We start from the raw sequence: 25417 nt of genomic DNA, 5'->3' as shown, positions 1-25417 counted from the left end.
ATCACCTTTGTGATGACATGGGCAATATCAAAGTGCATCATTTTTGTGACTTTTTATCATATTTGAACACACGATTTTTGAAAAGTTCAAATGGTCTCAGATTAAAAAATAGTCTATACAAAAGTTGTAGGTCTCAACAAGATCTACAACTTTGTAGTTGAAATTTTTTTCAGTTGAGGTTGTTTTCGCACCCAAATACATGGTTTAAGTTTTGAATTTCAAATTTTCAAAATTTTCAAATGACCTCAGATGGAAAAATAGTATATATGAAAGTTCTAGGTCCCGACCGTTATAGCTGTGAAATGAGTTATATAAGACATTTGAAAGTGATGACAAAAGAAAAATATCTTATTATTGGTCACATGTGATGGTATAGCCCAGTGGTGGGGGTACGCGCAAGGCTAAGGTTGTGGGTTCAAATTCTGGTAACGGTGGGAAAAATCGCACGCGTGCATATTCGCGCAAAAAATCGCCTTTGTGATGACATAGGTGACGGGCTAATACTGATACTTGTCACCTTTGTGATGACATAGATGATGGGCTTCAGCCCGTCACTTTTGAGTAGTCATTAGTGACGTGATAAAGGTGACGGACATCTTAGCACGATGATACCCATCACCTTAGGGCGTTTCTTACATAGTGGGGTTTCCTCGTTTTGTTTATGATTTGGGGCTGCTCACCGAACTTACTTCTCAGATCGGGAGTCAGGCTTGTTTCACTGGTACGTTGTCTGCTTTGCGTTTTTTCTTACGTGGTTTTCTTGGTGGTCGGGGAAAAGAGAGGGGAGCGTTGAAGAGATAGACGCGCCTCAGCTTCTAGTAGGCATAATTCCTTGTTTCATTAGAAAGCAAATGATATGCTAGGGACACCAGCTTACAAAGGCACCCACACAAGGAATGAAAAACTTTATTCTTGCCTGAGGCGCGCGCACACGATTGAGGCAGTGCCGAGGCAACAATCAGTGATCCTCCTGTAATGCTAACTTTATCAGCTAGGTTTCTCCTTTCAGCCGAGCGGAGACACAAGCCGCAAGAAATGAATCAGGATTCTCCTTCCTTCAGCCAAGAGAAGAAGCAGACCACAAGAAATGAATCAGGCTCACTTGTTCTCTTTCTTTCTCTAAAACTGGCTCCACCACAATGTACGGTGAACATGAGACCGCGAGAGCTTCGCACCGATGCCGGAAGTTCAACCATGATTCCTCCGGAAATCTTAGAGCTCACATCACCTACCTCCCTATATAATGGCAGCACCAGTCCCCTCCTCTCCATCCTCCTCATCACCACAGATACCAGGGATTGTGTCAGGGCTCCAGTCAGCAACGACCTCACCCCCGCCGCAACAACATCCACCAAATCGACGTCTCCGTCAGGTAATTAAGCACATACAGCCCGTCACCCTCTCCATCCAACTCTGTACATGAGGTTCTAAGTAGGAAGCAGTACCATCAATGCACTCCACACACCAAGGTGAATTTGGATGTCACATATTTAGATGTTTGGTAATTTAACACCTATGTCATGCTAGTTAGTATAGAGGGAAGAATTTATATTTCCCTTACAAAAGAAAAGGCAGTTCCAAAGTCAAAGCTTGATTGCATCAAGCCTATTTAATATATGGTACCCCGTAGTTTATATCGACATTGATGGGGTAAGGACTAAGGAGATGGAAAACACCCTTTTTTTAGGACTAAAACCTGACAAGTTAAGTTGCCCCCAGGTCATATCTTATTAATCTGTACAGCTCTCAGTGTGTCTATATATTCAATTGCCACATTTATTTACTAGCGAGTCATGTCAGAATCACGTCAAAATACCACATGTGCAATTTGAGCCTGCAGATCGTGGCCAAGATGCCATACTAGAAAAAACTCGTATCCTCCAAATTTGAATGCATCATTTTGCCATTCTAATGCATCATTTCACAAATTCGTATCCTCCAAATTAGAAGTATCTGTGCAAATTTGTGCAATGCTAAAAGAAGCGCGTGCACCTGGACGAGAACTGGCATGATAAACAAAAACCTCAACAAAGCTCCGTGGCAAAACCAATGTGACTTGTCAACACCCATGTAATCCAGCGCCCTTGATCACCAACATAGCCAAAGTGTACGAGGTTTCCGTTATGCATAGTAATGGAAAATGAGGTTTTTTTTTGGTTGGGTGGGGGTGGGGGGGGGGGGGGGAGGGCGTGGGGAGTGAACTAGTTCCTCAAATAAAACTGGTAAGAAAAGAAAAATATAGCATGGAAATTGTAGTAGCTAATTACACGTAGAGTCTATGGGGACTCGCTAGCATGGCATGGGGGTGCATTAGAGACAACACTAACAAGCCACTGCAACATCCACCCTAAGAATTGCTAGAGCAAGGTAAAGAATCACAGGGATCTTGATGCAATATATTATTGGTAGCTACTACCCGTAGTGGGGCAGCTATCACATTAGGTATAATAGTTACATATGTTCGTTAAAAAATAGTACTATTCATATATATATTTATATATGGAACTGCTATTCTGTGGCCAGCTACACAATATGGCTACGATTTACGACATGCAAACCGATATTTACAACAATTTTTCTATGTCATTTACGTTCACTTTGACAGTAAAGATGATTATAATGCGATAAAAATTAATTTTATAGCACTAATACTATAGTAAATCTAAGTGGCTACATGATAAACTATCACTACTAGAAAACACGCTAAAGGTCCACCTCAAAAATACCGGTACAAAGGAAAACCGGTACCTATGCTAGTATTGGTACCGGTTCTTCTTACTTTTGGGATGGATGGAAGTTTATGGAGATCCTTAGATACCGGCTGGTAACACCAACCAGTACCTAAGGCTACACATAGGCACCCGGTGTGCTGAGGCTCGTCCATGGGTTACTTTAGAAGAAAAATATCTCTCTTTGCATCACAAGTAATGCGTAAGTGAGATGATAAGGATGGTACACGCGAGGCAAGAGGTCCCGAGTTTGAATCCTAGCCTCCACCCGCGCGCATATTTTTGATAAAAATGCTTTGGTACCGGGTGAAAACATCACCCGGTACCAAAGAAGGGCCTTAGGCACTGGTTATTTTACCCAGTACCAAAGACCAAACCTTAGGTACCGGATTCGGGGTACCGGTTCAAGAACCGGTACTAAAGGGCATTTTCAACCGATGCCTTAAGTAATTTTTCTAGTAGTGTATTGTGTAGCTAGCCACAGTTTAGCCTCTCTCTCTCTATATATATATATATATATATATATATAAATAATTGTTGATAAAAAATATATGTCCTAAGTTGGAAAGGTTCGATTCTACACATCGCTTGTTTACCTTACTGAAGCGAGTAGTAGTAAATTTCAAAGGCTTCTCTGACTCTAAAATTCAAATGCAGGTTAAGATGGCCTCAGAAAAGGTCAGAGTGAATGCTGCCATGAACCCCCCTATACTTCTCGTTGACTACATTCACAGAGCAAGGTTAAATGGGACGGCAGTGGTGCGTGTCCAAGCACCCTCGTCTATGAAGAGCAATGGGTCCATTGACATAGTTACATTGCTTGATGTTAGCCACAGCATTAGCTGGATGGCATCATCGTCAGAAGAGACGCCATCAAAGATGGATTTGCTGAAAAATGCCCTGAAGTTTATAATAAGTCAGCTTGATGACAATGACCGCCTTGCCATCGTAGCATTCAACGATCAGGTCATCAAAGAGCATACTACTGGCATTTTAGAAATTTCTGGCGGTGGTCGGATGGCTATTGAGAAAAAAGTGGATGGGCTCGTGACTCAGGGCGACACTGCCTTTAAACCAAGCTTGGAGCATGCTGTGAAGGTATGTAGCGAGCTAGCTACTCAATTTTATTTCAAATATGAATTTATTTAGGTTTGCACATAAGAATTAAGTAGTTGATAACATTTCCATATATATACTTTCTAGTAAAAATGACAACAATAATAGATGGTAATATCCCGCGGCCAAAACTAATTTAGGATGTAACCCAACGAGAGGATAAACATAGGCATAGCACTCCGGCTGTACTTTCATGTAAAAGTGTTAACTAGCAAGTCGGTCCCTGCAAATTGCAAATTTGCACAGCAAGCAACCACTTTTTTCCTTTAATTTGCTTTTCTTTTCTCAAATATCTCTCCATTTTGTTATATTCATATCCTTGTTAGACTATATGATTTCCAATAACTCAAAATATACAATATATTTCAATAGCTTATTGCACTTAATAAGGTTACTAATGCTAGCTACGTGTTAATGGTTATCCATGAGAGGTGCAAGGTAATCATTTTACTCCCGAGACCAAAGTTGTCTGGGCCCTCAACTGCTCAACAGAATACATACGCATTTGGTGGTTGTAGACACGTTCTAACATTTTTCTTATTTATGCTTTGTTCCTATCTTTAGCTATACAGTGTTAGCCGCCAAAATATTTATTCCAATTATTATTATTAAGGAAGATATTACACTTCATATATGAAGGCACTCCGTACTTTGTTAATTTTAGATTTTAGAGTGCATGCAGAAATTTGATCACTGAGTTTTTCTAATTAATTTTTCTTATAACTACACTCCATTTATTTAGGTATTTTACTTTTGGATTTACATAAAAATAAAACAGTTGATTCATGTAGTCGTTACTCCGAATTTCTATTATTATCAGACTGTAGCTTAGTTAGACTCTTCTTCGCTACAAAATATTTTCCTCTTTTTATTGTTTTATAATTTTTTATGTACCCATGCTTACAGCTCCTGGATGACCGTGCTGATAAGACGCGTGCAGGCTGCATCGTCCTCATTTCGGATGGTGTAGACAAGAGCCAATTCATGTGGAGCCATGAGAGTCTTGCCCTCACTGACCCCATCCGAGGCCTCCTCCGAAAGTACCCAGTCCACACCTTGGGCTTGTTCAAGGCTGACCCAAAGGCACTGCACTACATCGCCAAAGAATCCTATGGAACCTATTCCTCAATCACAGACAACAAAGACCTCGACAAGAACATTATGGAGGCGCTGGCTGTCTGCCTAGCCGGGTTAAAGACCATCGTCGCCTTTGACACCTGCGTCGACATCACGTCAAGCAGCTTGGAGATAACAAGGGTCGACTCCGGGGGCTACACACGCCGGGCTGCTCCAGGATCAGGCATCTCAATTGGCATGCTGTGTGCTGGGGAGGTGAAGGACTTGGTCGTCTACTTCAGTTACACTACTGGGTCTTGGGAGCGTGGCTACTATACCACTTTGAGTGGGATCACTGCTAGGGTCACGTACAAGGATATGCTGGGTGGGAAGTCATCAACCTCAACTAACAATTGCTCCGTGTCCGTCGCGGTTCACACGACCCAGGATCCATCGCTTCCTGCAAACCCATGCCCTCCATTCCCCTTGGTCCTGCAGCAGATGGTCCGGTTCAAGGTGGTGGACCTGCTCCTAGGCGTCCTACAGGAATTGAAGGCCTTGAAGAAGGATGCTGGTGGTGCCAAGGAGAAAGATGGTGTTGATGACCCAGTGTTGCAGTCCATTGCAGCCAACATGCTGCAGAGGAAGTGGATGGAGTTCAAGCAATCTGATGAATCCTGGAAAGCAGCCACCCCGAAGTCCTTGCTTGACCTGGGCAGCATTGACGTGGACGTCAATGCAATGGTGGGCATCCTCAGGAAGGGCTTGGGTGTTGGATGCATTTACTCATGGCTGTCGAGCCATGAGATGCAGCGCGCAACGGTTACAGGCTTACCGGCGGAGGCCATGTTCCGCACGCCAGTGATGGAGATGATGGTGCAGAAGGTCCACAGGAAGTTGCTGCTCAAGGAAGCATATGAACAAGGAGCGGAAGACCGAGCTGTCTACGAGCGCGCCATTGGGCTCTTGGACGGTATCAACAAGCGATTCCAACTGTGGTGCAAGCTGGACGCCGAGGTGCCACCAGCTTTCCAGCTGGCCCATCAGCATCAAGACGACGAGTCCCGCAATCTCACTGACGTCCTGCATGGGGGGATAAGCCGAGCAAGGCAGCATGACATTTACCTGGTACGTATACATTTTTATGTGTTTGTACCAATATCTATCTATGAATCCGATCAATCTCTATTTGTCTTGGATATGCAGGCCGCTATTCATGCGATCAAGCAGTGGCAGAGCTCCTCCACCCCCGGAGAGAAGACGCATGGCCACGGGCCGGACCAGTAGGCGCATGCATGCATGACGCACCGCCAAAAGCAGAGGAATCTTGTGAGTGGCCACAGTACAAATAAAAATAAGCCAGGCCATAGTAGTGCCTCCGGCTCCCTCCCGAGAATAATATGCATTGGGCAGCACCCGCCCATTAGTACTTACTAATTGTTCTTGTTATTAGTCCCCATATATCAGTTCCCAATTAAGTTGTACTATCGTCCTTTAATAAAGATGTCATCAGCAGAAAGCTGAAGCTAATGAATGGATCACTGCGTCATCCTCACCAGGGGTTTTAATCTTCCACCAGCTGTACGATATGAAAAGATGCAATAAAAAAGTTTTAAAAATCAGACGCATGCAAATTTTATGCCTACAAGATTGTGTTGAAACAGGAGGTAGAGATTACTTAATAAAAGATCAGCAAGTCACAGCCTACGCATCACTGAAACAAACAAAATAAAGTCGGAGCAATATGTTGCATAAGAGATACATACACTATCGTCCATGTATATGAAGTGTGCTACGCTGTGAGACTCAATATAATTATGTTGTGCACGTAAAACTCTGAACTCGGCTCTAAAAATAATAAAGTCAGTCGATATGAACACCAGTACATTCACTTATTATGCCCCAAATATACTTTCATAAATAGCTATTAATACTTTTATTTGCATATTAATATTTTCAGATTATCAGAGTACACCTTTGGCTCTTAAACGTACTTTAAATTGTTATTTCCACAGCTCAACAGTATTGCCATGTCAATGTAGAAACATGTATTAGTACGTATAATGCATGTCTCGTGCGAACAGTAATGTAACATGCTATTTCAATTAGAATATGGTGTTCTCATAAAAATGGCACGTCTCCGCAAACTTCACAAGGATCACCACCATCCTCCTCCCAGCAATCAGCGATAGCACGGTTGTACCAGTGGCCTAAGTCTTTAAGTTCACTAGAACATAATGTGCGCGTTGCGCGCTTTATCATCAGTTTCTTGATTCCAAATAAAAATATCTCTATATATGAGTAAATATAGCATAAAAATTCAGATCGAAACATAGAAATGTAGCAGCCGGAGAGATTAGAAATATAGTACAGCAATGCTTTGAATGATAGGCAAACACATAGCAATTGTCTCATGCAAATATATATGTTAACAGCGGCGGCAGTACTGTTGATTGAATGGCATGTGCAGCCGATAGATTCTGTCAAGCCATATATTACAATTGAGGATCAGCATTAGTAGCTACCAAAAATTTTAGTAGGTAGCTTAGAATGCTAATCCAAATAAAAGCGAGTACTAATATATTAAAAAGTAGGAAATAACACCGTTTGCAGCCATAAAAGTATTCAAAAGAGAGTTAACTGATGCTGAGGTTATAAAACAGCTGAATATATTGCATGTAGTAGCAATTTAGCAGATGTCGGCCTAGGCAGGGCTGCAACTGTGAAAACACAACATGAGCTGATCTGTGTCTTTCTTCTAAGCATCAGCGCTGGAACTGTAAATGTAGTTATCAAGAATAGTGTTGGTTATAAAATAGTTGAAGATAACATGAAGCAACAATTCATGGTGTTTACAGTGATAAGTGGCTACCTCACACTAGTGTAATGACAATTTGTATAAGGTAAAGAGAAAATAGCAAATATTATATGTGAAGGAAATAGCAAGTATGATATCCAAAGATGATATGTGAAGAAAATAGCAAGGATGATATCTACTGTATAAGCAGGAGGACATGTAAACATGGTAGGAGTACCTAAATCAAAAATATTTTTGCAAGGGTAAGTGCAGAAAGATTATTTGATTAATAAGAAAAATTATGTTCATAATATTGTGATGTAGCAAATGCATAAATTGGCAAGGATTAATAAAGATAATAATTTTTGATCAAGTGTAGCTATCTGTAGCTGATCTATCTGTTTCATCTAGAAGTTTGTAGCAAGGGCATACCAAAGCTTGGGAGTGTCATGGACACAACCATCATCTTTATGTTCATTGTCTTCATCAAGCAGCAGTTTTCTGGCAATTTTCTTGCTAGGTGAGGGGCGTGACCTAAAAATTGTACATGTTAGATATGAGATTATTATTGGATATGTTATGAAAAAAAAACTGTATTGGCAATACAGACCTTTTACTTGTGATAGTCTTTTCTATCTTAGTTGCTGAATTTGCAGCTCCATCCTTAGACTACTTTGGATTAGCAGTAGACTATATGATAGAGCTGGAAGATGAAGCAAAATATCACATAGATGGAATATATATGGATATGGCTAAACTCCTATAAGCTCCATCCTAAAACTCTTTTAGATTAGTAGTAGACTACATGATAGAGCAGGAATATGAAGCAAAATATCACATAGATGGAATATAGTTGGATATGGCTAAATTCCTTTGATGAAAAAAGGTAAGTGCTGTTATTTCATAAGGTCAATACTCTTTGCTGTGTGATAAGTCAATGAGAAGAAGGAGATCAAGTGATTGTAGTTTACCTTAGCTAAAATGGTGTCATCATTCTTGTGTGGTGTATCTGTTGATGTTGCAACTGCGGTTTGAGTAAGGATATCTGGAGCATTGATGGACCTTGCACCTTGCTGTGTTGGTACTAAAGTAATATCTGTTTCCTTGGTTGGAGTGATCTGCAACTGCAGATAGTAGTTAGACAAGATTACAAAATGTCTCCTACCTATTTCAGAAAAAAAAGATTACAAAATGTTTGAATTTTGAATCATCTAGAAACAGGTATGGACAAGACTAATTACAGGCCAATGGCACATTGCAAGATGGAAAAAAATAGTAACTAGCAAAAAGCAGAATAACTATATCAAACCCTACTGAACATACATATACTTCACATAAAGAGTAGCCTAGCTGCATCTATCAGTATCTTTACTTTTTGCAAAAAATAGGATTACTGTTCCTTTATAATACCAGATCCGCGATGCTAAAATAAGCAGAATTTTCATGCCAAACTCTAGCTACGGACTTGTTAAGGTGGGTTATCCAGATAACTGTGCTATAGATAGCAACTTGATTTTTATTTAAGATCAAATTTTCCAAATCCACTGATATCATAAAACATGAGGCAATATAAGTAAGGTAGCCTAATCATAAATTTATATACTGAACAACTACTTTGCAGGCAGCAACTAAAAATGACTCAAACATATAAAACCACCATAACGTAACTAAGGTGAGAAATAGAGCATCTGCAAGTGTAAAAAAATGAAAAGAAATTGTAGAAACTACAAACTGATTGAAGGAGAAAAAAAAACCTGATTCACTAAGGGGTCATCTTTTTTTTGCACTCATCAGCTGAAACTGCAAACAAAACGATGGGAAATGCATCCTAATCACGCTCAGTAAAGGGCTGCAGCATCTGGACGGCAAAAAAGAAACATGATCAAAGAAGATGAGATGAACCAACCTTGAAAGGCTTCAATCTGGCTGTTGCTATTTAACCCATACACTCCCAGGTCGCCAGACGCCATCGCGGTACTTACAGGCAGCCACATAGAAACCTTGCCGATTAGGCCAAGGATTTTTTTGGAATGTTAAAAAGTCAAAATTTTGAATATAAATAAGGATATTATTTTGCTAGTGTGGAAATATTTGGAGTTATTGGATTTATTTGGCTCTACCTTGTTTAAACGAATTCGAGTTGGATTTATTTTTCTTGGTTGAAAATTGAGTGGAAATTAAATTGAGGGGTGCCCCTCAATTTAATTTCAAATGCTGACTCTTTAGTGGGATTTAATTTGAATCAAACCATTCAAATTAATTCGAAACCCTAACCCGGCTTTGACCCTAGCTCGAGACCTGATCCGACCCTAACCCTGACCCAGGTTCGGACCAACGCAGCCCAAGACTTGGCTTGCACCCAAACCCACCTGAACCTCTCTTAGCCCACTCGGCCAAAGGCCATTTCGGCCAACTTCACCACTGCAGCCCAACCCGCCGCCACGCACCACTCGGCCCGCTAGCCCCGCTCGGCCCGCCAAGCACCCCGCCCATGCGGGCGAGCCAAACCGCACGCGCGGTCCAGCACCACGCGCCAGCCCAGCTCCGCTGCCGCGCCCCTTCCTTTTCCGACCGCCGCTGACAGGTGGACCCCACCTGTCAGTCACACCGTGTCGCCACAGTCGCCGACCGCCCTGGCCCACCTACAGCTTTCCCCTCCGCTCTGTTCTTCTCTCCCGTGCATACGCCGGCTACTCTGCTTTTCGCCTCTCACGCCGACGCCACCTGCTCCACTCGTGTCACCCGCCTGCTGCGCGCCTCCAGCTGTCGGCCACCAGTGCATGCTTCGCCCTTGACTGCCCTCATGCGCGCACTCCAAACCCTAGCATCGCAAGCAAGCAACTGCTCGATGCCCCCAGCCCCGCACACCGAGCCCAATCATCAATCCTCGACGTCCGTGCCCGGCCGCGCCCTCTAAACCCTAGTGGTGCCCCTATAAGACCTCCCTAGTCATCGCCTTTAAACCCTAGAGCTCGGGGATTCTTTTCCTCCTCGCCGCCGCTGCGTTCAGAGCACAGAGAGGAGAGATAGGGTAAGAGGAGAAGGAGGAGGAGAAGAGGAGGAAGGGAGGTGCCGGCTATCGCCGCCGCCACTTCGAGGAGGGGACAGCGCTGCAGTACCCGGAGCCCAGCACGACAAGGAGATGCCGCCGCCGCAGGAGCTCTCCACCATGCTGACGCCCCATACAATGACCTCGACGACCCAGCACGTCACAGCTCTGCCTCACCTCGCCACGGCCGCACCACCCCGCTGCACCACCCCCTTCGTCCTCGCGTGAACCGGGTAGGATGCTGCCATGTCTCCCTCCACTACTAGAAAACAGGCCAAAGGTCCTGGCCAAAGGTACCAGCTGCTGTTGCAACCGGTACTATTGCCACGCATCAGTACCGGCTGCAAAAGCAGCTGGTACCTTTGTCCAGCGGCGATCAAAGGTAAGGTGTTTGGTACCGGGTTAAAGCATCACCCGGTACCAAAACTTCAATATAGGAACCGGTTAGTGCCACCAACCGGTACCAAAAGCACAAGGAGGAATAGGTACCAATTGGTGGAACCAACCGGTGCCTAAAGGGTGGACAATGGAACCGGATTTTGCCATGGCCTGGTGCCGCCACGTGCCCACAACAAAGGCACCGGTTAGTAACATCAACCGGTGCCTATGCCTTTTGTTTGGCACCGGTTGTTTAGCACCAACCGGTGCCTTTGAGCCACGCCTATAAATACCCCAACCCCTCCCCCTCCAAGCTGTCGTGAACTCACTGTTCATGGCAGCTGAGTGAGGGGAGGGGAGGCGAATTTTTGTTTTTTTTTTCAAAAAAAGGTTAGTTATTTTTCTCCATAACTTAGCAATTGGTTTTTAGAAGCAGTTATCATTTAATTTATTTGATAAGTGAATAGTATCTATTTGTTATAGTTATATGCATTATCAATTATATATTTGAATTCAAATTTATTATAGTATGAATGAACTACAATGATGTATATAAAAGTAGTATTCGGAAAAAAGGACCCAACAGCAAATCAGTGCAGAGTGATGGCGGACGTGCACCTATGTGGAAGAAGAAGAGTATTTTTTGGGAGTTAACTTATTGGGAAGTCTTAGACGTCCGCCACGCAATTGATGTGATGCACCTAACAAAAAATCTTTGTGTGAACCTTCTAGGTTTCCTTGGTGTCTACGGTAAGGCAAAGGATACATTGGAAGCGCGGCAAGATCTTCAACATATGAAACAACGGGCCGCCCTACATCCAGAAAAAAGGGATAAAGGAAGTCATTATCTAGGTCCTGCGTGCTACACTCTTAGTAAGGAAGAGAAGCAAATTATGTTCGACTGTTTGAACAGTATCAAGGTCCCATCAGGCTACTCTTTGAATATAAAGAGGCTACTGAACTTGAAAGAGAAGAAATTCGCACACGTAAAGTCCCATGACTGTCACGTGTTGATGACGCAATTGATTCCAATTGCACTTAGAGGTATTCTACTAGCTAATGTTCGAGCAACAATCATAAAGCTATGTGCATTTCTCAACACAATTTCTCAGAAGGCAATTGATCCATCGAGTTTAAGCAGGCTACAAGAGGATGTTGTCCAAAGTTTATTAGTCAGTCTTGAAATGATATTTCCTCCATCATTCTTCAATATTATGACGCATCTTCTAGTTCACCTGGTCAAAGAGATTGGTATTCTCGGTCCTGTTTTCCTTCATAATATGTTCCCTTTTGAACGATACTTTGCAGTACTAAAGAAATATGTTCGTAATCGGGCTCGTCCAGAAGGAAGCATTGTGAAGGGTTACGTCACAGAGGAGGTCATTGAATTTTGTGTTGACTATGTGGAAGAACTCTGCCCAATTGGGATTCCAGTATCACGTCATGAGGGGCGGCTGATTGGAAAGGGCACACTTGGAAGAAAATCAGTAAATGCCACAGATCATGCCACGTTGAGCAAAGCACATGTCACAGTTTTGCAACAATCAGCCTTGGTGGCTCCATACATGGAGGAGCACATGCAAATTGTGCGAAGTATATACCCTTTGAAGTCTGAGACATGGATTATAAAACATCATAATGATACATTCGCCTCCTGGTTGCAGAAGGAAGTCATGGCCAACGATCAAATTCATGAGCAGCTAGCTTGGCTGGCCAGGGGTCCGGCAAATTCAATCCTGATGTACCAAGGATATGAAATTAATGGTTACACATTTTATACAAGAGCCCAAGATAACAAGAGCACCAATCAAAATAGTGGTGTTCGTATAGATGCCACCGACTCTAGTGGCCAAACGAACTCATATTTTGGTTACATTGAAGAGATCTGGGAACTCGACTATGGGTCGTTGAAGATACCTCTATTTCGTTGCCAATGGGTTAAACTCACAGGAAAAGGTGTCGATGTCGACGAGTACGGAATGACAACGGTAGACCTCAAAGAGCTTGGCTATCGAGACGAACCATTCGTCCTAGCTAAAGATGTCACTCAAGTTTTCTATGTGCAGGACATGTCTAGCAAAACGAGAAAGGACAAGTCTAGGAATAAATCAAGTTTTGTAGGTGCCGGAGATGAGGCAAAGCGCCATATTGTTCTGGCAGGAAAAAGAAAAATTATGGGAGTCGACGATGTCACAGATGAAGAAGAATACAATAAGGTTGAAGATATGACTCCGTTCGCAGTGGAGGTTGACACAAGTATTCTTTAGCCGAAGAGGAGGCTCCATACGCACGTCATGATCATAATGAAGGGACGATTGTAAAGCGAACCATCGTTAATATTCCCTTAATTGAATGATTATGTCTTGTAATATTTTCTGTAAACATTATTAGATTTCTTATGCAATGAATTGATTTATTAGATAATTAAATGATTTATTATGCAATTATTTGATTTATTATGCAATTAAAATGATTAGTTATGCACCTAAATGATTTATCATGTAGTATTTAGAATTATTTTGCATTTAAATAATTTATTATGCAATTATTTGATTTATTATGCAATTAAAATAATTAGTTATGCATCTAAATGATTTATTATGTAGTAATTAAAATTATTGTACATTTAAATGATTTATTATTGTGCACCTAAATATTTTCTTAGTTGAATGATTTACTAGGCTGTTAATAAATTTATTGAGCAAATAACAAATTTATTAGACAATTATTTTAACTATTGGACAATTATTTAAATTATTAGATAATTATCTGATTTTCTAGGCAATTATCAGATTTATTATGCAAATATTAGATTTATTACGAATTATGAGGCAATTAATAGATTTACAAGAGAAAAAGAAAGAGGGAAAAGAAAAGATAACCTTTGGTACCGGTTGGAAAATCCAACCGGTACCTTAGGGTCCTATTTGGGTAAAAAAAAAGTGGGACGTCGCGCGGGAGTCAAACCATGGCCGCGAAGTCCAAATTTTCGCGAGTTACCATTGAGATACTGACGAATTCCGTTCAAAGGGGTCAAAGAAGAGTGAAAAGTGAACTTCAAAAGGCCTAAGGCACCGGTTTTGTTAATCCACCCGGTACCATAGGGGCTTTTCATTTCCTGCCCGTTGGGCCCTTAGGAACCGGTTGTGCGGAGACCCGGTACCTAAGGCCTCGTCTAAGGCACCGGTTGTAGATGCATCCGGTATCTAAGGCCTGCCTAAGGCACCGGTTAGATTTTTTACCTGGTACCCTTGGCCACGAGTATAAAGCCGTTGCCTTCTTCCTCTCCCAAATCTCTACTGCTCATCACCTTCCTCCGGTCGATTGCCGCCGCCCTCCATCTCCGCGCGTGCACCGTCACATAGTCGTGCCGCCGCTTCTTCCTCTCTACTCTCGGCCTCGATGCCTGGAACTTCCCCGAGCCCACTGCTCTCTGCTCCGACCTTTACAGCGGCCCGTCCTCGAGTGCCGCCCGCAACTCGTCGCCGAACCTCGCCGTCGACCCCTCTGCATTGACGCTCCTCCCGTTTCCAAGGCTCGGTGAGCACCCACGGGTTCCCCTATTCCCCCACAACCCCCCTGCACCCCGGTTCCCACACTGGAACCCCTCGAACACCTTGCGCCGGCGATGCGCCGCCACGCCGAGCCGCCCTCACCGCCGAACACCCCGCTCCGAGCCATCTCGTGCCCAAATGTCGCCTCAGGTGGACCACGCGTGTCGTTCTCGTGCTTCTGAGCCAAACCTTAGGCCGAACCAAGCTCTGGATCGCTAGATCGGCCAACGCCGGCGAGCTTCCAGCCCCGCGCCACCGCGGAGACTCAGCTCCGGTGACCCTGCGCCGCCGCCCGCACGCCGAGTCCCTCCCAGGCCGCACGATCCAGATCGGACGGCCCGAGTCAACCCGAGCCCGAGTCAAATATACCAGATACCGGTCAGCACCACCCTTTTTTCTAAAGAGGCCCTCCATTTCTTTAGAATCAACCCGCAGTCTATGCGCCTTCAAAAATATTTCCAGTTAAGCCCTGTTTTTAGCACCTAGGCCCCTGCGTTTTTCTCTTTTAGAACCCACCGTCCACCCCTGACCTTTTCACGCGTTAGCCCCTGGATCTTTTCGATTTTTACGTTTTTGTCCCTGGTTTTTGCAGAAAACCCCCAGAAACTCTGTTTTTCTTACAGTTAAGCCCTTGGACCTTGTTTTAGGCCTAGTTTTCGTGTTCTAGCTCCGTTTTAGGCGTTCTTTATGTCCATGCGATCATTGTAATGCGTAGAATAGTTCTAGTTTAGTTTTGTTTGCTGTTTTATGTATTGTTGTACTATTTCTTAGTATATGCCATTATTTGCGTGTATGTTTATGTTGTGTATTGTTTTGGCCATGTGTTCGTGAGTAGACGTTGATCCATCTGAGGAGCCCCAGTACCAGTACCCAGAGCAGCCATCTTCTGAGCAGTTTGAGCAGCAGGAGCAGTTTGAGAAAGGCAAGTATAACATGAACAACACCTATCACTTTAAATACATTTTCATACTGCATTTTAATACTGTACGCCTATAAGGACTTTCCTAGCCACTTTATATCCTTTATATATAGTGTATAATTTAGTTATTAGAGAGACTTTGTTTAATCATGTATTTAAATAGAGAGTGAATAATGCTTGTATTTATGTATTTATCATGTATTTCTATAACTCATGTATTTATCATGTAACTCGTGTAACGACGATGAGTAACGACGACGAGTAACGACGAGTAACGACGACGAGTAACGACGAGTAATGACGAGTAACGACGACGAGTAATTTTGTATTCGCTCTCTAACTCACGCATTCGCCATCCCTCGACCCTCAACTCTAGACCTCGACCCTCAACCCCGTTCCTCGACCCGGTTCTTCGACCCTCAACTCTCAACCCCGTTCCTCGACCCGGTTTCTCGACCCCGTTCCACGACACACACACACACAGTCTAATACACTCTAACACACACACACACACACACACACTGTCTAATACACTCTAACACACACAAACTCACACTAACACACACACACACACTCACTAACTCTCTCTCTCTTTCTCTGTCCCTCTAACATACACACACACACACACTCTCTCAAACACGCATATTCGTTCAAAGAATTTTATTCTCCTGCTTCATTTAAGGATGGACAAATACTTTAACACATTTTTACGGTTTCAGTTAAGGATGGACCCCTTCGGTGATGAGCAGGCCGCCGGGAAATACATGTTGGACGCAATAAACGAAGATACGAGGGCCAACACCACCCAGCCAATCGCTGAAGAAGATGCTCGGACAGCTGATTCGTTCCTGAATATGTCTGGAGATGCCGATGAAGAAGATGATGACTTTGCGCTGCCGCCCAATCAACAGCAGCATGTTCCAGTACGAATCTTAAAACTATATGCATGGTGACTTCGGTAGATTAGTTTTGCGATTAACATATCTTTTCTGTAATTTAGTCGACCTCCGCATCGACTTCGTTGAGCCAGTCAAAAGGGAGATGCCGGCCAACCAAGAAAATAGAGGGAAGACAGGTCGTCAGAGATGTGGACGCAGAGGGCTGTCCAAGTGCTCTAGAGGATGCTAGCACAAAATTTGTCAACCAATGTGGGGTTATTATTCGGGCAAGAATTCCGATCACCACAAGACTATGGAAAATGACCAAACCCGAAGAACAGCAACACGTCGTGCCTGCACATCAGAAGGAAATGCTATAGGCAGAACTCAAGGATATGTTCACTCTTTCTGAAGGAGTTGACCAAGGACTTGTGAAGAAATGTGCCTTGAGAAAGATGGCCCTTGCCTTTGCAACTTTCAAGAAGAAGTTGTACACCAATTACATCAAGAAGGATAAGGAGCCGAACTGGGACGATCTTCCTCAGGTTAAACCATACTGGGAGGAGTTCAAACAATACAAACTATCAGAGGAAGCCCAAAAAAAATCCGAACAAGCCAAGGTGAATGCAGCAAATAAGAAGTACAGCCACCACCTTGGTGCGGGTACTACGTATGCGACTACTTGCACATCATGACTCCATGCGGGAAGGCTACTGATGAAGAAACAAGAGTACGTCCAATCCGTTCACTAGTATATTTTCATAATTGTACTAACGCACATAATGTTAATACTTTTTTCCTAAATGATAGATGTCTCAAATGTGGGATGAATGTTACTCTACTGATCGGATCAACGCCGTGTGCGAGCAGCTCGCCGGATTCATTTTGAACGAGATCTTGGATCCTAGAGGCGAGTTCTACCACGACGGTCACATCTATAGAGGACTTTCATCGACATCATGAGGGGACTAGTAGTTGGACGGCTAACATGACTTGTACATTTGTAAATATTTTAAAACATTATGCCTTGATGTTTGTAATTTTGTAAATATATTAGTTCATCTAATTAGCTTAATTATATGCTCGCATTTCACTTTTAGTTAGTTTCAAATATTCTCTGAAAACGAACACGAACAACCAATGAACGTAGAGTACTGTAGAGCTTGAGTGCGTTTAGCAATTATAAAAGAATAAACAGTAATAAATATAACAAACAAAACTGGATTTGGAAAAAAAGGAAAAAGGTCATTGGTACCGGTTGGAAATACCAACCGGTACCAAAGGGGCTGCCACCTTACGTCAGCGGGGAAGCCTCTTTGGTACCGGCTGGTATTTCCAACCGGTACCAATGGAAGCGTAAGGCACAGGTTGAAAACCCTGGTGTCTTAAGTAGAGGCCAATGGTCGCGGTTGCGGGGCACCGAATGGGAAACCGGTGCCTTTGGCCTTTCTCAACCGGTGCCCAAGGCCCGTTTTCTAGTAGTGCTCACCTGTTTCCTTGTGTGCTTCCATCGTGCGCATCACCGACGATGAGCCCATCGTAGAATTGCTACAGGACCCCATCCCTCTGGTTGGTTGCAGGAGCCTGATGTCGCCCCGGAGCGTAGCCTGCAGCCCGCCGTCGCCTTCTTGCCTTGACCGCCGGCCATCCCACAGCCCTAGCTTCATGGGTGCTCGCGCGCACCCATATGTGCCTTGGCCGGGCCCAAAGGCTATGCTTTTGGCCTCGCTGCGACCGAACCTCGTTCTGCCCTAGCGAGCACCATGATGCACCGTCGCCACTTCATGGCGATGTCGCGGCGTGGTGATCGTGAGCGTGCCACGTCTCGCGCGCGTGTGTTCTGGCTGGGCGAGCTGAAAGGCCCGCCCTCGATCCCGCCGCTGTATCTAGTTGTCGCCTAGCCCTCGCCGCCATTGGAGCCCCACCAAAGCGTCGTCCGTGTCGTGTCCGTGCCCATCACGACCGCCACCATGGCCTCACTATCGCCATGCCCGACGAGCCCATGTGCGCATGCCAAACCACACCCCAGGGCCAAAGGCCATGCCGTGGCCTTGGCACACCTTGACCAGATCGCTGCCGACACGCCGTGGCCATGCCACCATCGCGCTGTGCGTGCTGCCGCCACGGCGTAGTGCACGCAGGTGCTACTACGACATTTGGCCGAGCACCCTATGCGTGTCCCGCCACCGGCTTACCCCCGTGGCCACGGCCATGCCTCTTCTACCCTTTTCACCGCCGTCACCGCGTGTTAGCCCTTGGTCTCACCGTCGAACTATTTTGGCCTCGAACCCGCCTTTGCTTTGCCGCCGTCTTGACTTGGCCTTGCCGCGGCACGACAGCCACGCACCCGAGCCGCCTTGAGCCTTGCCTCACCGTTCCTTTGCCTCGCCAACGCACTGCCGTGGACCTAGGGTGCTAGGCCCTGTGCGCGCATGTAGCTAGGTCTCTCCATTCAGCCGAGCGAAGACACAAGCTGCAAGAAATGAATCATGATTCTTCTTCCTTCGAATGACAAGAGAAGCAGACCACAACAAATGAATCACTCTCACTTGTTATCTCTTCTCTTTCTGAAACTGGCCCCAATGTAACTTTTTTTGTGCGAATGCACCGTATATGTGCAATTTGAGCCTGCAGATCGTGGCCAAGATGCCAAACTTGAAAAAACTATGTGCCACTACCTAGAAATTTGAATGCATTATTTTTCCATTCTTAACCTTTTCACAAATTTTTACCAAGGTGGCGCTGCTGATGCCGCCGATGGTGGCCGCGGTGGTCCGGACCATGGCCGTCGTCACTATCATCGGAGGGTTCTTGGCCTTCTTCTATCTTAATTAAGTCATCGTGATCTGTACACATAATTGCTCGCACCGAACTACTCTGTCGTGTACGGGGATGACTCAATTCATGTTTGTAAATTTATTATTGGAATAAAGCTAGAGATCGGCCTCTTACAGCCCGAGCAGCCGCAAGGCCGAATCGCCGTGGCGGATCCCTTTTTGTGTACAATCATCCGGAAGAAGTCGTCGTGTCACCTGTCGCTGTGCTGGAGTGGTCACGGACGTATCTCCACACTACGTGCAACTACCGTCACATGCTCCAACTATCTTAGTCGTGGTGTTTCAGATAGTCTCAGCTATTCGAAGATCAGCGTGCATTGTGTCGACACCTTTTATGAACTTTCAAATAGTCAAACGCTTCTTTTGTTGGAGTTACCTTTCCTGTGTATCTGTGTAGTGTCTGGTGAGACTACCTGAATGGAGGTGGTAGGACCTGATAAAGACGTGAGTGGAAAGCAGATAGTTCCACTGAATTACGCTTCATTAGCTACGTTCGATGTACAAATGTTACTATTCAAACTGCAAGACATGGTGGAAATATGGGGCCGGTGACTGCGGGCCGTGCCTCTTCTACCATGTTCGCCGCCGTCGCCTTGCCGCCGGCCGCGTGTTAGCCCTTGGTCTCACCATCGCCCTGTTTTGGCTTCGAACCCTCCTTTGGTTTGCCACCGCCGTGCCTTGGCCTTGTCGCGGCACGACAGCCAAGCACCCGAGCCGCCTTGAGCCTTACCTCGCCATTGCTCTGCCTCGCCAACGCGCCGCCGTAGACCTGGGGTGCTAGGCCCTGCGCACTCATGTTCCTCGAGCCGCTACCTTGCCATTTCACCAGCCAGCTCTGGCCGATGACGCTCGGGATCGCTTCGCCGCCACTTGGACGCCATCGACCTGCCGCTCGCCGTTCTGAGCCCAAGGTCGAGCCTTGACCCTGCCCTGCCGTGTTCTGTCACGTTGGCCTAGACCTAGCCGCCGGCCTTGCCGCGCCTTTGCTCCACCATGGCTGCCGCCACCCCTATTTCCATCGCACGAGCAGCCACACACGCGCCTTTGCTCCACCATGGCTGCCGCCACCCCTATTTCCATCGCACGAGCAGCCACACACACGCACCGCACAAGCCCGATTCGCATGGGATCACACCCTGGCGCACTGGATCCGGGGTGTCACTGACACCCGAGACCCACCCGTCAGTGGACGGGCGGGACCGCTAACCCACGGGACTGCCTTGTAAGTGAGTCAGTGAGGAAGAGGGATAGAGCCCAGCGGGCTGGGCCACTTTTGGCCCAAACCCATAAAACCGAGAGGCAGCCCAACCTCCCTTTTGGCCTGTTGAGCCCGCTAACACAGTGCCCTTTATCCTTTTTGCTTTTGCTTTAACCTGACACGTGGGTCCTACCCGTCAGCCACCGTGTGTAACTGACCAGCGGGACCCACTGATAGCGGACCCCACCTCTGACCCATTGACCGGTCAATGGTGAATGTTGACTTCGTCAACACAGACGTCAGCAGGGTTCCACTACTGACGTCAGCGGGACCTTATCCCGGGTGACGTCATACTGACGTCAGCATGCCACGTGGCATGCTCTGGTGCTGCCACATGTCACCTTTGAGTGATTTCCTTTTTCTGATAATCCTTTATTAATTCCAAAAAATGTTTTAATCTTCAAAAATTCATAATAAATTAATCGGACCTCCGAAAATATGAAACCGGTTTCATATTCTTCTAAAATCATGCTCTACCCGTTAGAGTAGGTTTCGTTATGTGATTGGATCTTTGCACTTTGGCCCCTATGTTTATATGTATTTACTATTAGGTCCCAACGGAAAGAAGCTGACCGACGTCCCAGACGACCAGAGAATCTGGAAGGATGTACCAGGAGACCAGAAGTCCCCGGAGAACTAGGAAGACCACGAAGAACCCTTAGGTTCACGCCCATCTCCATCTTGAATCCCTATTTAGACATTGCTTGCTAGTTATGCTACCGCTTTACTTTTCTGTCATGATGTGATGGAATCTGCATGGCCATTTATTTACCGTATTCCATGTTATCCCGTGATTATCTAGATTGACTATCGAATGCTTTGGCTACTATGAGGTTGTGTTTGTGTTGAGTGGGAATTCGTGATCTGATAGTCTTGACGTGTGTGGAGATCCACCATATGAGGAGTTGGTGTCTAGGACTTTAGCAGGGGCGAGTGAACCTTCCCGAACTTCGGATTGGGAGCTGGGAATTGTGTGTTGGGCACATCCTACGGAGCACTAAATTCGGGGTTTTTTGGAGGTGTGTGTTGACCGGGTGTCTGGAGTGCCGGTATGGCCAATGTCAGGGTGTTTGGATGAGGTATATAAATATATATACTTGCCTGCGGCTTGCATAGGAAAACCCAGCTTATCCTTTGGCAATATTTTTATACCGTTGCATCCACATAAAGCTTGCAAATGAATGGTGATGTGAACCTATCCCGTCCTAGGGGATAGCCCGATAGATGCAGGATCAGTTTGGAAGGATTCAACCAAGACGACAAAGGAAGAAGTTAAGGACGTCCAAGCTACACTCAGAGTTGCCTATGGAGAAGAGTTGAGAAGATGAAGAATGCCCAGAAGTTTAGCTATGGCTTCCGTTTTCTATTTATTTTCTTTTAGCCCAAGGGGCTTGTAATCAAAGACTCGTATTACAATCCTTTGGATTATGTAATAAATAAATCTATGTAATTATTTAACGTGAGATATGTCTGGATATCTAATTGAAATAAGTTCTATATATGATAGCTACTGATCAAGGGACAATCACGACGATACAAGGGTTCGGGTTCTCCTTTTGGAAACCCGGGTTGTTTCAACAGGGTAGGAGAGAGGAACGGAAGCAAAAGAAAGATGCGGACCTCACAAATGTCTATGCTCTGGTCTGGGACGGCGTAGGAACTAGAGGGAACAACAGAGCAAAACAAAGCTGCTGCTGGGGTCTGGCCTCGAGGCGAGATGGAACAGGCAGCGGAGGGTGGGGAGGTACTCATCTTGGCGACCGTCGTAGGACTGGGGCGAGGGCCGGTAGACGCTGACGGGATGGCACGATCTCCACCAACTGCTCCGATGAGACAGCCCAGCCTTGGCATCAGCACGGAGAGGGAGGGGGCGCACGCTTGCATGGGGGAGTGGCACGTCGCCATGCAGCAAAGAGAGGAGGGAGTACACGCACCTGAGCGGTGCCATGCGTCATGCGATCTGCTCGGACGGGATCGAACGCCGCGGTGAGGTGGCTGTAGGCGAATCTGAGGAGATGGCAATGGATTGTCTACGGGCAGAGCGGTCCATGACCCTATCGGCCTACCCACCATTCTCCCTTTTTTTCCCAGCTATACATCTTGTACCACCATCCTTATCGCTGCCTGCCGGGGCCACGTTCATCGGAGGCCCACCATCCATTGAGCTGAGGAAACAATGGCCCGACGCGTCGAGGGAATAGCGATCCCCTCTCCACAAATCCAGTGCAGGATATCTATTCCTTGCCATAGCAATGACAGTGGGGAAACAGCATAGCAGGGCCCACCGGCCAACAGCTCGTTGCAGCCTCTGCCGAGTCCACGAGGCCGAGTTGGTGCAGCAGCAGTTCTGGAGGAGGCAAGCAGTGAAGCAAGAGGGCTAGCCTAGGGCCCTCTCCCTCTTTACCGCTCTCATGCCTGAGTGGGAGAGCGAATCCTAGACTGACCAGCACCGCAGCTTTTCGGCATGCCGCAAAGTGCCTGCAAGCGAGCAGCAGACACCATACCCGTGAATCGCTCCCAAGTGAAAGAAGTACCGTGAATCTCTCCCGAGCGAGGAGGAGGAACCTCTCTTTGAGAAACCCAATTATTGGATGGGAATCTTGCAGCCAAATGGAGCTTTTCTACTTCAGTGAAACCTGATCCTGGGAAAGGACCAGCATCCATGTCCATCAGGTGGAACCACTTGGGCTTCAGTGAGTATTTTAAAGATGTCACGTGTTCCTGAAATGATAACAATGTGACAACATATTTAACGGCATTTGTTTGAGTACTATAATGGCATGCGAAAACTGTTTGTAAATACAATATACCTCGCCTTTTGGTCCACTCGGCACCGCGGTGATGAGGGATCGCTCCCGGGGTACCCACGCGGCATGAGTCAGGATATTTACCTTCCTTCATTAACCTGTATTTCATAGGTGATGGGAAGTATGTTATGGAATGCCCCTGGAAACCACGTAGTATGGTACACTCTGCCTTCGCCCTTGTTTGCTTCCAGAGATTTTTTTTAGTCCCTGTCACATCAAAAATAATCTTACTATTTTAGATTGTCAAATAAAATCTGTTTATAAATTTTTTAATAGCTGAGTGCTAATTCGCGAGACGAATCTAATGAGCCTAATTAATCTATAGTTGCTACAGTGATGCTACCGTAACCATTCGCTAATCATGAATTAATATACCTCATTAGATTCGTCTCGTAGTTTAGCCACAGAGTTCTACAGTTAGTTTTATAATTTATCTTTATTTAATACTTCTAAATATTAAGATTCTCTTTGATGTGACATGGACTAAAGTTTTGCTCCTAAAACCAAACAACCCTCTTACCTCCAATGGTACCTTCGCATCTTGTTGTATAAGTGACACCAGTCCTGCGAGTCTTCGTCCATAGGGAACTTGGTGAGAGCATCCTCCATCTTAGTCCAGCAGTCCTGCAAGTCTTCATCTGCAGGGAACTTGGTGCGAGCATCATCCATCTTAGTCCTGAACTAGGCTGGGTCTTCCATCTCCTTGTATGCATCCTCCAACAGGTAAAATGTCCCCACCATCCCATATCCGAATCAGCACCAACGATATTGGGGCCACTACTACAGAAAGGATTTGTAGGGGCGGTCCAAATAGCATTTGTAGCGACGGACGCCAGGCCCGTTGCTACTTTTCGCAGGTAAAAATGATGTTTATAGGGGCGTGTAACGTGCCTGCCCCTGAAAATCCATTTTTAGAGGCGGGTCACAATCTATTTTAAGGGGAAGGTGACGCCCTACCCACCCCTAAAAATAAATTTGTAGGGGCGGGCGATGGGGTGACCCGTCCTTACAAATTGAACAAAAGAAATAAAAAAAAATCTGGCGTGCTGCGTGCCACGCCGCCCTCAGGACCTGCGACCGCCACGCAAGGACGCCACCGCCGCCGTCCCACGGAGCATGAGGAGGCCGAGCTGGACGACGTGCACGAGGACGAGGATGAGCTGGTCGGCCTGTGCACCGACTGCGACGCCACGAGCTGCCCCGACGTCCCGCGGCTCTGTGCCCCGTCGCGCCGGCCGCTGCGCACGCGCCCCGCGACTGCCACCAAGCCGTGGAGCATGAGGAAGCCGAGCTGGACGACATGCACGACGATGAGGACGAAGACGAGCTGGTCGGCCTGTGCACCGATTGCGACGCAATGAGCTGCCCCGACGCCCCACGGCCATGTGCCCCATCGGGACATACAGCTAACGTGCACGCACCCCGCAACCACCGTGCACGTGCCCCATTGCCACCAAGCCATGGAGCACGAGGACACCGAGCTAGACCACGTGGACGATGACGAGGATAAGGATGAGCTGGTCGGCCTATGCGCCGACTACGATGCCGCGAGTTGCCCCGACACCCGCCGCCGTGTGCCCAACCGTGCAGCGTGCCGCGCCACCGTCGAGACCCGCAGCCCCATGCACATGCCCCGTGACCGCTGCGCATGCGCCCCACTGCCGCCGAGCCATGGAGCGCGAGGAGGCTGAGCTGGAGGACGTGGACGACGACGAGCTGGTCGGCCTTCCCGCCGACTGCGACGCCACGAGCTGCCCCGACGCCCCGCGGCCATGTGCCCTGCTGCACCACGTGCCGCGCCGCCGTTGTACCGTGCGGCCGCTGTGCACGCGCCCCACCGCCGCCATGCCATGGAGCAGAATGAGGCCGATCTGGATGACGTGGATGATGATGAGGATGAGCAGAAGCTGGTCGGCCTGCGCGCTGACTGTGACGCCGTGAGCTACCCTAACGCCCCGCGGCCATGTGCCCTGCCGCGGCGCGCACCACCCCGCCGCGCACACACCCCACCGCCGTCGCACCATGGAGCACGAGGAGGC

At 46.4% G+C, this 25417-nt stretch overlaps 1 protein-coding gene across 1 annotated transcript; it reads left to right on the top strand.

Annotated features, from left to right (window-relative positions):
- Positions 1 to 1228: 1228 nt before the first annotated feature.
- On the top strand, positions 1229 to 6450 carry LOC120699371. Its single transcript, XM_039983352.1, has 4 exons — positions 1229 to 1372; positions 3387 to 3827; positions 4752 to 6029; positions 6108 to 6450. Exons 1-4 carry the CDS (start codon positions 1244 to 1246, stop codon positions 6186 to 6188), a joined length of 1929 nt encoding a protein of 642 aa, XP_039839286.1. The 5' UTR covers positions 1229 to 1243; the 3' UTR covers positions 6189 to 6450.
- Positions 6451 to 25417: the final 18967 nt, after the last annotated feature.

This window comes from Panicum virgatum, chromosome 3K, assembly GCF_016808335.1.
Source record: "Panicum virgatum strain AP13 chromosome 3K, P.virgatum_v5, whole genome shotgun sequence".
In the NCBI taxonomy this organism is placed as follows: Eukaryota; Viridiplantae; Streptophyta; class Magnoliopsida; order Poales; family Poaceae; genus Panicum; species Panicum virgatum.
This window is presented reverse-complemented; position numbering and strand designations above follow the sequence as displayed.